The sequence below is a fragment of the Rhinolophus hipposideros genome, assembly GCF_964194185.1.
Source record: "Rhinolophus hipposideros genome assembly, chromosome: 14".
Lineage (NCBI taxonomy): Eukaryota > Metazoa > Chordata > Mammalia > Chiroptera > Rhinolophidae > Rhinolophus > Rhinolophus hipposideros.
Genome location: NC_138060.1, coordinates 34,902,827 through 34,916,794, shown reverse-complemented (window position 1 = coordinate 34,916,794; position 13,968 = coordinate 34,902,827). Strand labels below are relative to the sequence as shown.

Below are 13,968 nucleotides of genomic sequence, written 5' to 3'. Positions count from 1 at the left end.
AAAGGGGTAAGTATGAAAAAGTTGAGAAATGCTGCTCTGAACAATTGTGTCATTCATAGAAGTTTGGTCTTAGTTTCAATATTGAGAGTTCATCTCCTGTATTTCCTCCTTGAGTTTTTCTTTCTAGATTTTTTTACCTGAAATTTGAGTTGGCTGCCACCAGATGATAGCTCTGGTCTCAGTGGTCCAACCAAACAGACTTAGCTGCGTAGTTCACGTGGGCAATAGGTAGGTAGTGGACTTACGGCAAGGTTAATGCTTCTTCTTGCTTCTACCAAAATAGAATTCAGTTAAAAAAAACAAAAACAAAATATACCATTGCATGTCCTTTTTTTGAGTGGACAAAATACTGAAAGCTGTTTTGAGTAGGGATTCCATGGAGCTTTATCTTACCATGTAGCCTATGAGTTTGGAACCTACTAATCAAAATGGAAACGAGTTAACAAGCTAATTACGAAACAAGTACAGTGTCCCTTTCCAGAACATATAGTTTCAAATTATGATGGTGGCCATGTAGAGCTACTCCTTTCCTAAAATAACTTAGCACACATACCATAAATTTATGCATTTTCATAATCCTCTTTTGACCCGGCCATGTCCTCCTCCAACTGTAGTGTCTGTCCCTGGTGGGAGAAGAGAGCAGATGCTGTGCGTCGTATCTGAAATTTCGTCCTTCCTGTCTCAACAGCTGCTTCCATAGCCTTTAGTGGTTGAAGGGGAAATGGAAAGAAGCTGGAGCCCAGGAAGCAATGCCCACCCAAGCTGCTCTTACTGAAACCACTTCCCAGTGTCAGAAATAATAGATAAGGTTTCTGCATTACATACTCGTTTTTCTTTTCTTTTGTTATTTTTTTCCCCACACATATTTTCCCAAGCCCCTATAACTGTGCTGTCCGATATGATAGCTACTAGGTACATGCAGCTATTTAAACTTAAACTTCAGTTCTCCAGTTACACTAGCCACATTTTAAATGCTCGGTAGCCACCTGTAGCTAGTGGCTAGTGTAAGAGATGATACAACTTACAGAACATTTCTAGCGTCACAGAAAATTCTGTTTGAATTTTCCTACATCAGTTTTGTAGGCTCATTCATGCACTTATTTAATCAGTATACTGAACACCTACTGTGTGCCAGATCATATTCTAAGCAATGAGGGTACAGCAGCAAACAAGAAGGACAAAATTTCTCCCTTCCCAGAATTCGTATTCTAATTTCGAAAGCCTGTAGCCAAATGTCAGTGTGGATCGATAGCTTGAGAAGAGACAGACAGCACTGGAAAACAGATATCCAATTTCTTTTTAAAATCCTGATTCATCTCCAATTTGACTTATTTGAGGTATAGCTCAATTTTCTTTAACTTTATACCTCTGAATTTTAGATTTCTGATGTGGGTTGATTTGCAAGGTACAAATGGCTTACACATTTGATTTACCTTTAAGTATTAGCTGTTGTTGTTAAGTCTTTCAGGTTTTGGATGAGAGTTTTATTTGAAAGTAGTTGTTCTAGGATTTAATTATTTAAATCAATTCTGGCTGCCTGTGTTCAGAATTTTAACTCGATGGAAGGTCTACATCTTATTGGTTGTGTATAACCACAGAAGAGACAAATACATTACAATTATTTTGTTGGTTTTTCTACCACAAAGCCCATGTTTTAATACAACCTCTTCATGTGGCATTACTGATACAGCATTAATATTACTAGTCCAAAAAGGTGAATAATGGAAATGGGTGGTATTTCTAAATTTGCCGTTAGAAGTCAGACATACCCTGCTAATACACTCAGCAAGATCCATGAATGCTAACACCAACAATCCATTTGAGCTAATGAACTGTAACCATTTCCCCCACTGATGAATCAGTGAATTATAGTATGTTACAGTTGAAAGAGACCTTGGTGATGGCTCTTTCTGCTCCAGCTCCCTCTTTCCTTATTTATTGGTCCTTTGAAGATGACAATGATTGGTCCTTTGAAAATGACAGTTGTAAACTCCTGCCATAACATAATAAATGTGTTCAGAAATTCCCCGCAAAGCAGGGGTTCTCAAACATTAATGTGCCTGGTGGAGGATTTAGTGAAGCACACATGGCTGGACCCCACCCCCAGAGTTTCTGATTCAGTGGATCTCTGATGGAGCCTGATAATTTGCATTTCTAACAAGTTCCTGTGTGCTTGGTAGTCTGAGGATCACATTTTTTAAAAAAATTAAAGTTTATTGGGGTGACAATTGTTAGTGAAGTTACATAGATTTCAGGGGTACGATTCTGTAACACATCGCTATGTATCACATCGTGTGTTCACCACCCAGAGTCATTTCTTGAGGACCACATTTTGAGGACCACTGGTGTGAACCATGGGGATACATGACTGTGAAGTTATTGAAATGACGAGAGAGAGCCCACATAGTTAGCCAGCCTGGAGATCTGCAGGTCCAGCTATCTGACCAGATCTATCCAGCGTAAACTTGGGTTTGGTACCACCGAATGCTGTGTAAACCTCAGTGGGAATGACTCGGGGTCCTGTAGCTGTCTGGGACTTCCAGGACAGTGACATTCCAGCCATCTCATGGTTCATAGGCATTTATTTTGTTCTGATCTGGGAAGATTTAGCCTTGGGAACCCTGCCCGCATCCCTGTGCTTCCCAGCTGCTGCCTGCTGCTTCCCATCAGTCTGTCCTGAGGGTCCTCCATATCCTTCCCTCCCCCAGAAGATGAGAACTTTGGCCTGACACTATTTGAGAAGCTGGAGACCCAGTCGCACTATATCCAAAAATGTATTGCTTAGGAATTTTAAAGCAATCACTGGTAGCTTTTCTGTTGTTCAGTGTACTCATCCTCAAACTCCTGCCTCACCATCCTCACTCAGCATCGTTGAACTTTTCTACCTTTACCTTCTTCTTGAAATCCTCCTTAACCTTGAAAGTTGAGTGGAGATTCTATCTCCTTTAAAAACCTTGTCTTGTTACTCAGTAGGAGACATCCTTTTTCCTTCCTCTGAAGCGATAGGAATGTCATTTTATTCTTAAAACATCCTTACAGCATAGCTGTGATGCCTGTTTTATAGGTAGGGATGCTGAGACTGAAGAATAGTGACACATTCTCTAATTTGTTATAATTTGCTATAATATAGTTTAATGATTTGTCTAATGCAACTGGTAGGGAGAAAACTGGCTACTGAGTGATTTTTGACGTGATGTCCTCTTCCCCTGCTAAACTGCAGGCTCCTTGAGGGCAGAGACCATGTCACATTTGCTTTTATTCCCAGCCCCTGCTGCTAACACAGTGCTTGTCACGTGCTCACACTCATACTTTCCAAAGAAATGGATCTCCAGGCTCACTGCGGCTGGTACTATATCTTCCTGCCCTGCTTCTCTCTGTGCTGTTGGCTGTGGTCCCCCACAGGGAAGAGGACCCTTTAAGTGTGGCCTCTCCCCACTGCTGCCACTCAGAATTTGCAGCCCCAGCTACTTACTATTCCGTATGAGTGCAGTCTTCAGGGAACGGAGCGTCACACCACCTTGGCAACAAGTGATTTAGAGATTGTGGTGGTGTCAGCTTTATGCCAGGCTCCTGGTGTGCGTGTGGCTTCCATACAGTCTTCCCTGAACCTCAATCTCTTTACCTTTCAGACGTTAGCTCCTTCATCTTGGGCATCCCTATGAAGCAAGTAGCAGGGAAAAGTCAGAGGTTTACCAAAGAGAGCTCACACAGCATTCACGTTGTTTAAAAACTTGAATTGCATGAGAGGCTGTAGAGCTAAATATTTAAGAAATACTGAATCACTCATTTTCTGTTTTGAATATAACTTGCAAATGTGGTTTCATTTATCATCCCACTTCCTCCATATCTCATGAAACTGCCGGGAATGAGAACAAGTGAAACTGGCCTCACTGTATCTCTAGTTCTCTCTTACGCAGGGCTGGAGATCCCTGCTTCTCGACCACTGCATGTTAGAATCCAGTGGGAGTCTGATTTAATTGGTCTAATATGTTCTTCCAGGGTTCTGATGTGTAGTCAGGGTTAAGAACTGCTAGATTAGTTCTTGGTTTCCATCCCTGGCTTATCAGGAGAACCATCTTGGGTTCCTTTTCAAATTGCCTCATCTAAGAACCTGGGAATTAGAATTCCTGAGAGAAAGACCTAAGAATCTGTTTTAAAAATAGATTCTGGGGGCAGCCAGATGGCTCAGTTGGTTAGAGCGCGATCTTTTAACAACAAGGTTGCCGGATCAATTCCCGCCTGGGATAGTAGGCTGCGCCCCCTGCAACTAAAGATTGAAAATAGGGACTTGGAGCTGAGCTGCGCCCTCCACAACTATATTGAAGGACAACGACTTGGAGCTGACATGCCCTGGAGAAATACACTGTTCCCCAATATTCCCCAATGAAATTTAAAAGATTCTGACCCTCAGCTGGTTTGGGGAACACCAATCTTGGCATTTCTGGATATTTCTTCTAGCCCTTCCTGTCATCAAAGCAAGGTAGAATTATCAAGATAGTTAAGTGAGCTACTACGGCCCTCACAGGTGAAATGTTTTACCTCATTCGTGCTTCCTGGAGCAAGGCATAAAGTTGAGAATCAGCAGCAATGCTTGGATCCCATGGCTTACCAGGTGGCTGAGCGTGCCTGCACTCGTCTTACCTGTGACCTTAATCCATATCCTTCTGGTGATGGATGCTGCTATTTCATGTTGGCCTACCCTCCTCTTGCCCACATAGTTTTTCATTTCATTGTAATTTTTATTCCAGCTGTACATTCAACAGACTTGACCTATCTTGTGGCATCGCTTGGCGTAAATTACATACATATTTTGAAAGATTAAACCAGAACCACAGATTAAAACTGTCTTTATACCAGCTCAAGAATTACAGCCTTTAGGTGGATGAAGTGGGATGAGAATAACTAAAGAAGGGGAATTGAAAAAAAGGGTTTAAAGTCTAAATTAAAATTTAGTCATGACTATGATATTGTGAATAATTGCGCATACTGAAATTACTGCCTGTGTTGCCTGTTCAAAGCATCCATCATGGGTTTAAATGTTCCTTCCACATGTAAAACATTTTGATAAGAGTTTTATCAACTTGCTGTGACCTTGCCTCCCTTTCCATTGTAAAAAGTTGACACATCTTTCAAAAGAAATGCCTACGACCCAAAGGAAATACACATATTTTTAGGTCCCCAAATTCAATTTCTGAAGATGTTTTTCAGACACTACAAAAGAAAAATGAGTTTGCTGTGGAGAAGAAATAATCTTTTTCATAAGCAGTGCAGTCAAAATGATAGAACATGCTCCTTTAGTATTTGCCATTGCTACAATATCATTTAATTCCCTGACCTCAGTTTTAGGTCTTTAATAACAAACCAGAAAAGGGGCAGTGTGGTGGTATGTATTCTTCACCGTGCCCAAGCACCTTTCTGTCTCCCCAGATGAGATAAATGGTCTTCATACAGCGGAATGCCGGAAGGAGGTCTGTGCCATTCTAATCAGCCTCCAGCTCCTGGTCCTGTTTTTACTCGGTTACTGACTTCAGAGGCTGTGGACAGCAGGACACCCTTCCCCAACAAATGCAAATAAACCCCAGCTGGTGTGGAGGAACACTCACTCAGGCAGCTCTCAAGCAGAAGCCACATTACAGGCCCACCTCAGAGATACTGCAGGTTCATTGCAAAGCACCACAATGAAGCGAGTATCACAGTAAAGTGAGTCTTAATCTTTTTGCTGGTGGAACATCTTGCCTTCAATTTTTTTAAAAAAGAGGCAACATCTGTGAAGCACAATATAGTGAAATGCAACAAAATGAGATACGCTGGTAGTCGATTCCCTTTTGTAGGCTTTTCCTTAGCAGGAGCTGAACAATCTTTGTCCTTGTGTTTGGAATTCAGTGTCTCGGTAGATCTGACACCTCCAGTGTTTTATTTTTCAGAAACGTAAATATGAAGGGGACGAGAGGCAAAAGGCTCTACTGAAGGTGTTTTTTATCCTCTAAAGTTTACTGCATGAGAGCCTGGAGCCCTGGGCCACTGGAGGACTAGGTGAAGGGAGCCCCTCACCTCCCCTTCCCTCCCCCTCCCCCCCCCCCCCCCCCCCCGTGGGGGTAGATCTGCCCTGCTTCCCCTGTCAGTAGGGTTCTCTCCACAGGAGGGCACCGTGCTCCTCAGTTTGCTAGAACAGTGCTCATGCGGGTTCTGCATCAGGAAAGCCTTGTCAAATCGGAAATCACACAGTCCTATTTCTTTTGGCGTGTGGTCTTGGCCCACATGAGTCAATTGCTAGTATATTTAAGTAAGAAGATTCTATGTCTGGCTTCTCTTGAAAATTTAGGGAAAACATTTTTGAGAGGACGTTCAGTTTCTTTAAGAAAAAACAAAAACAAAAAAAAGACCTATTTTCCTGCTGACATTTGGCTGGAGCCAAAAAGCACTATTCTGTTATTCTTCCTAGTTCAGCAGAGCCCCAATGCTCCCTACAAACAAAGTGACAGTCAGTATAACTGTGCTCACACTGTTGATGATTGCTTCGGAGGAAAGGGAAATACTTCTTACACAAAAGTGAGAAAATTGGGAAGGGCGGCTGTAAGAGCCACAAGTGTCAAGAAAAATGAAAGAGAACATCTATTTTCTCTTTATGGAAGTGAAGGATATTCCTGTGTTTAATATGTAAAACATCTGTATCAAAAGAATTTGACTGTAAAAAGTCCATTATAACCCAAACCCAGCCCTACGGACACGTGCAACCTTTTGCGAGTTATGGCATAAGAGCCTGAGAAGCCTTCTCTTTGCTTTCCGGAAATAATCCAACACTCATGATGCTCACGCCCTGGGATGACTTGCTGAATATCAATTGATTCCTTCTGTTTTCTCAGCCTTCTTTATCCCCAAATAACCAAAAATGTCATGTCTGTACACCATTAGCTTCGCCAAAAAAGGAGAGACACATACGATGTACCAAGTACCCAGTGGGGGCTTTACTTCATTTAATTCTCTCAGTAGTCCTCTGATTTAGGTGTCAGCCCCATGTATAGATAATCTGTCTAATGATCTTTTATCAGACGTCAGTAGCAGAAAAGATTTGTATTTCTAAACAAAATAAAAAATGTTCTTCCATTTATGCAGCCGGAAAAAAATAAAATGATGCTAGCTATCCTTTTTGCCTTTATTTTCAGGAAGCTCCAAAGAAAATGTCCTTTCGCATCTGATGGTAAATAAATTAATCCCCACTTTCCTCCACATAATTTTGGATCCCCTTTCTGATGTCATTAATGTACTTTGATATGTTAATAATTCTGTTGTACAAGGTGCACCTAGTAGTAAGCCTCATCAGATCCTTTTTAAGGAAGACAAAGGTATAAATTATAAAAAACTTAAATTTAAATTTATACCCCTAAGTGTAATTTTTAAATCCAATTTAAATGAAACACTGGATTTAACAAAAGGGGCTTTTGGGGGAGTAGCCCAAAAGCCTTTGGTTCATGTCTAGCTTAAGAGAAACAAAATTAAGAGACAGTTGGTGAGCTCTGGCTTGATGAGTCAGTATCATGCCTTCTGCTCTTTAGAAATAGTTGCTAATTTCCCCCGGAGCACTTACTGTGTGCCAGGCACTGGGGCAAGTGCTTTGTATGCATTGTCTCAGTTTTTGCAACAAGCATATTAAGTACCGTTCTTACCCCTTTTACAAACAAGGAATCCAAAGATCAGAGAAGTCAAGAAACTGTCTCGAGATCTTGCAATTTGATCTTGAGCAAAGTACTTGACTTCTTGGTGTCTCTGTCCCCACCTGTAAAATGGAGGAGTTTGCTCCTTTCCAAACTTCTTCTCAAGCCTGTGATGTTAGTTGATAATGTCAACTCTCCCATTCCCCTCCCCCTCGTTATTTTCCTAGAGGGCTCCCTAAGGTATGTTGGTCACCAGGTGAATCAGATCTTCCCTTGTCTTAGGGAGATGTAGAGCCATTGTTCTGTTTTGATCAATTTCTACCATTGGCCTAGATTGTTGGTCATCTTCATTTCTGCCTCACAAGATATTTTAAAGCTCAACTCAAATACAGTTGGTTCTCATTATTCGTGGTTGTTCTATATAGTTGTTTTGAGTACTTAGTGAATACTGAACCATTGCTCCTAGGGGAAAAGCAAGGTTAGTTTAGGTTCCTACGAGCCTCTGGTCACATTTTTGTCAACTGGTCAATCTTTAACCTTGTTTCATGTGTTTCTCTTTAAAGATACCTTATTTAATATGTATTGTTGATTCATTCACTTTGAACTCCAGGCCAACTGCACTGTGACTCATGCCTACACGAAGCTTATCAAAGACATATGTTTTGGCTGTAAGGCCCATCACTGCCTTCTTGCACTGAGGAAGACTAGACAGCTCTTCAGCACTATGCTTGGGGACCATTTCAGACAGATAGCAGGGGGAAAACCCACAAAAATGCTGAAAACATGGCATTGAGGAACGTGGAGAAAGGACACTTGTTCCCAGTATGAGAGCTGAAACGAGAAGACAGATTGTTGCCTTGTTTGACCTCAGGTGGGGACACGGCCCCCTGGACAAGTCATATGTTTCACTACTTCACACATGTCTGCAAGATTGCTAAAGCATCTGAGAACTGATTTGGGGGTTACAAATAAGTTTTGAGGACATTAACTCTTTGCTTGTTATAAGTTGAACATTTTTTTCCAGTTTTTCATTTGTATTTTTACTTAATTTCAATTTTTTACTGTGTAATTTTTTATGTAATAGAGTTTATCTTTTTCTTTATTGCTTCAAACTTTCATTCACAGTTAGCAAAGCTTCTCTACTTCAGAGTAATAGAAGCATATACCCATGTTTTCTTCTAATACTTGTATGCTCTACTTTTTATACATTTAAATGTCTGGTCCATTTGGAACTTAATGCTGTAGTTATGTAGTATTTTATGTAGTATCTAATGCTGTAGATATGTAGTATTTAGAATGAGCACAGTTATCTTTTTTCATATGACTCTGCCATTCTCTCAGTATTTATTTAAAAGTTCATTGTTTTGCCCACTGATTGGGTATGCTGCCTTTATCATATCCTAAGCTTCCATATAAAATTGGATCTATTCATGCGTCAAGATCAAATTGTTTTCATTATAGAGGATTTAGAGTGTGTTTTAATGTCTGGTAGGGCTGGTAGCTCCTTCACCATCTAACCCCATCTTGTTGGGAGATTTTTTGGTTTTATTTTCCAGAGCATTTATGGCTATTCTTCCTTATTCTCTATGAACTTGTCATTTCAAGTCAGTTTGTGTATCAAATATCAGAGCTTTTTGTTTGGCTCATTATTACTTTTTCCTTGCTACATGGACATTTCTAATTGGAGGATTTACAGTGGTCTATGAAAGAGAAATTTCCTCCTGAGTCAATGGAATGGATTTAACTATCCCACTTAAGCCAATGGAGAGGTAGGATTCCATTAGGCTTGCTCTCTTTAAGAAATGAGTTGTTTGGGTTACTTGCACCCCTTGTTTCTTCTGAGCTAATAATCAGTGAAGTCCCCACCTGTGCCACTGTCTCTGCATGTTTGGTTAAATGTTTTCATCATTAGCTTTTATTCAGCCTTTTGGCTATAAAACTCCGTGCTTTCTTCAGATTTCATTGCAAAAACTAGTTGTTATCTTTGGAGCTCCTAAATTATGAGGGACCAGATACATTTGTTTCCTACTATACAGTTAAAAATAGGCCTTTGATAGAATCTCATGGTGGTTTACCATCCACCCAAAGCAGCACAATTGACTCAAGTGACTCAGCCATTATTGCAACAGGGAGTTCTGTTAGTTCACAAAATGAATATACAAAACTCAGTCATTTTCATATAGAGGCAATTAGAAAATATAATGGAAAACAAATTCCATCACAGTGGCAAAAAATATAAAACTCCACAGAAGGACCTAAATAAAGATGAGTTTGAAATAAGTACTAGGCCATACAGTACTTGTAGTCGGGATAGCCCTGTGTAACTGATGGTCCCAGTATCTCAGATTTATGGGCTCAATTGTTTCTTGATATGTGAATAAACTGGCTCTACTCCATGCTTTGTGGACAGTCTGACCATTTCTCAAAAATCTCTAAGCACTTCCAGAGATGATTGAGGGGCATATGTTCCTCTTGATCTATGTAGACTGCAGCTATTTCTCTGCTCTCCTCTACTTGATCATTCATTCATTCATTCATTCGTTTATGCACTGTACACTTATTGAGTATGTAGCATAGCCTAAGTACTCCATAGATGCCCACTAATCATTACTCATGGCTCCGGTGGTTCCTCTGTTCCTGGGCACCCTTGACTTGAGACACAGTGCCTACTCTTTCATTGCCCAGCTGAGCGCCCACAGTACAAGGCTGGTTTGTGTAAGACTTTTGCTGAGGTTTTCAGGATACTTGTGGTAGCTAATGATTGTGGAGGAGAAGGAAGACAGATGTATGTAAGTACAAACAGCATAAAAAAGGAGCAATGAAAAATTAAATATTACACATCTTAAAGTTTACGGGTCATCCCGTGGAGAATTTCTCACTTTATCCTTTATTCTTAGCTCTCACCTGCGGCTGTCTTTTGGAGTTGCCTCTTTCTGTTTCTCCACATTACTTATTTACCATCTCAGCCTCTCTGACTTCTGGATCACTTAACCCCTCTTAGCCTTTGAGAACCCAAACCTATTATTTTATAATGGAGACTAATTTAACTATCTTTCTCCCCATCTTACTCATCCAGATGCTACTGGGGGGAGGAGGGGAGGGTCCTTTCGTTTTCCTAACCAAAGAAAGCATTGAGCTACTATCCCACCCTCCAACCCCAAAAAAGGGTATTTCTCACCCTCTGAAAAGAGTTTTTCTTATCTTGAGAGCTACAATCTAACATATTTATTTTCCTCCTCACCACATTTGGATTTGGAAGAGATCACGTCTTTCCCAAATTAATAAGACAAGTAGAAGATAATTCCAACTACAATCCCAATGATTATTTTTCTGGAATTTAATAAAATGAACTCAAAATTAATTTGGGGGAAAAACAAGCTCAAAGAACAAGACAAACCTTAAAAAGAAAAGTAAAAATGAAGGACTAATTCTACCAAGAGTAATTTAAGCAATACTTATAGTGGAAACAAACAGAGAAGTAAAACACTATACAAAGTCCAGAAACAGATCTAAAGGAAATAAAAAATACCAAAAGAAAATACAGTCAATTATTTGTGTCATCGTGGACTAACGAAGGCCTTTCTAACCATGGTAATGTGTGTGTGTGTGTGTGCGCGCGCGCGCGCGCGCACGTGTATGTATCATTCTTACAAAAAAAGACAAAAAAACATCGCTTCTCGGCCTTTTGGCTAAGATCAAGTGTAGTACAAAAAAAGACAAAAAAAAAAAAAAACCCAGCATGCTTTACAACATGAATGAACCTTGAAAACATGCTAAGTGAAAGAGCCAGACACACAAAAAAACATGTATGATTCTATTTTTGTGAAATGCACAGAATAGGCAACTCCATAGATTAGTAGTTGCCAGGGACTGGGGAGATGGGATAATGGGAAATGGCTGCTAGTGAACATGGGAGTTTCTTTTCAGAGTGATGAAAATATTCTGGAATTAGATACTGGTGATGGTTGTCCAACTTTCCAATACATTTACAACCACTCAATTATATATTTAAAGGCTGAATTTTATGACACATGAATTATAGCTCAATAAAAAAAATAAAGATAAATCAGTTCCACTTTGAGTATCATGAGAAAAAAAACAAAACACCAGCATGCCAGTAGAGAATGGTTAAAGAACATGTTCAAGAATAAAGTATTCAGTGACACCTGTTAAAGATGGTAGGACAGACTTTATTCTGGACCATCTAGAGATAGGGACCCCTGCAGTGGGATTTTACAGTGTGGGAGAGAAATTGGGCTCAAATCCTAATACAGCACTGGCAAGTGAGAATTTAGCAAGGGCCAGGGTTGGAGGTCATTGGATGGAGTATTACTATGAAGAAACAGCAGGGAGGTACTGGCTAACCTGACCTCTCAGGATTCTTCCTGAAGACAGACCAAGGGAACCATCTCCTGCGGGTGGTGGAGAATGAGGGACCTGATCAGATAGTGAGGGTGGAGGGTTCTGGTTAAATGACTTAGCGGGGTTCTTGCTAAAACTAGGTTTTACAGGGAAGTGCACGGAAGGACCCAGGAAGAAGGGTCAGGACCCTGATAAAAAATCTTTGTCAAATGTAAATTTAAAACGTTTTAAAGACAAATGATTAATAAACATATAAAATATCAATTAAAGCAATGAGATGGAATATTTGCCTGTTTACTTGGCAAAGGTGGAAAGAAATTATAAATTTTCATCATTGGGTAGGTTGTAGTCTATATACTGGTATTGATGAAGGTCGATTTGGCAATATACCGTAACGGGGGTGCCAAAGCAATATATACACGTGACTTGTATTCATCTTTTGTTATCGGTATATATTAAGTATCACAATTTCAATACAATCTTTTCCTTTCTTAAAATGTGGATAATTCTTTTGGCACCCTCTGTATTTTAAAAGCCATAAATTGTGTCCTTGTGATTCCATTTCTAGGAATTTATCCTAAAGACTATATACCATTGAAAAGAAAGTAGCAAAGTAATAGTCACAACACAGGGAGATGTTTCAGCTGCTAGGGAGAAAAATTAGAATGTATAATACATAAAATGAGACAGACCCATAGAAGTGCACACATGAAAGGCTGGGGGTAGGTAATTTGTGTTTTCTTGTGTATTCTTATCTGTATTTTCAGTTTTGCTATATTTTCCAAATATTCTGTACTAGACGTATCTTATAATCAGAAACTAATAGAAAAGTTGTTTAATATAATATAATTCCAGTGTGGCGAAGTTTTTGGGGTTGGTTGGTGACATCGTAGTGGAAATGAGATTAGAAATTTATTTCTCCTGTTTCAAAACTAGAGACTCAAGGGAGATTAATTGAAAGCCCTCAAAAGTCCCAAATCCAGATTCTTACTCTCTATCTAGTTACCAGTATAAGTTTCTTTCAATGGAGTGTGTAGTTTCAGGATTTGATCAATTGATTAATTGGAAGTTGTATAACATAGACTGTTGTAAATGAAACTGTGGTGTATCCATTCCAAGAATTTTCCCCTTCAGAATCGGGTGTTTTAGGCTCTACAACCAGGATTCTGCTGAGTGGAGTTCCTTCTGATTATGGACTTGAATTATGTTCCCCAGATGTAACAATGTTTTTCTCCCAATTTCCTAGACAGAATCATGAATAAACTGAAGGACAAGAAGGACCAGATGATACCATGAAGAGAAGTTTACAGGCCCTCTATTGCCAACTGTTAAGTAAGTTGATATTTATATTGCTTTTTTCCTAGAATATACCAATGTCATTGTTTTTCCAGTGCCAAAAACTTATACACTTTCTGGGGGAAGACCAGGGTTTGGTCAATGAGACTGGACAGTAAATTTTCCCTCTGCTTTGTCTAGGTACTTAAAATATCAAGCATTAAGTTATTCCATTGCCATGGGTATCAGCTGTAATGTAGACTCTTGCAATAATTCTAAATGTTCATGTTAATCATGGTTAATTCAAGAATGAGTGTCAAAAACATTATTGCTCTTGTGTTTGTGGCAAAATAAAGGATGTTCCTGTGTGACCCTCTGTAGAGTGCATTCATGTGGAGAGGGAATCGTAGGCTGTGTTTTGTGGATTTTGTCACATACAACCTGTAACCATGTAGTGTTTACACAGCCTTTGACTTAGAATGTTTTGCATAGTTCTGCATGTTCTTAAATACTGAATAGTAAAAATATGGTTTCTTTACATTCGGTGGTAGAATGAAGAGTGTTTCATTATGACTTTCTGCATGTTGCTTCTGTGTTTTGAGGATTTGCCACAAAGTGCCAGTGGCCGCTTAGTTAAGCCTGTATCGCCTTTGGGACTGGAATTGTTAACGAACGAATG

The 13,968-nt window shown here is 39.7% G+C and overlaps 1 protein-coding gene across 4 annotated transcripts in view; it reads left to right on the top strand.

The window, feature by feature from the left end:
* Positions 1-13,968, top strand: part of TMEM108 (transmembrane protein 108) — a 263,053-nt gene that overhangs the window by 112,881 nt on the left and 136,204 nt on the right. For 3 of the 4 annotated variants that reach the window (XM_081072359.1, XM_081072354.1, XM_081072355.1), the window contains exon 3: positions 13,261-13,346. In XM_081072359.1, coding sequence (XP_080928485.1) covers positions 13,307-13,346 — 40 coding nt within the window. In that variant the 5' untranslated portion in view covers positions 13,261-13,306. The remainder of the gene's footprint in view (positions 1-13,260; positions 13,347-13,968) is intronic. The other variant, XM_081072356.1, reaches the window with a different exon arrangement.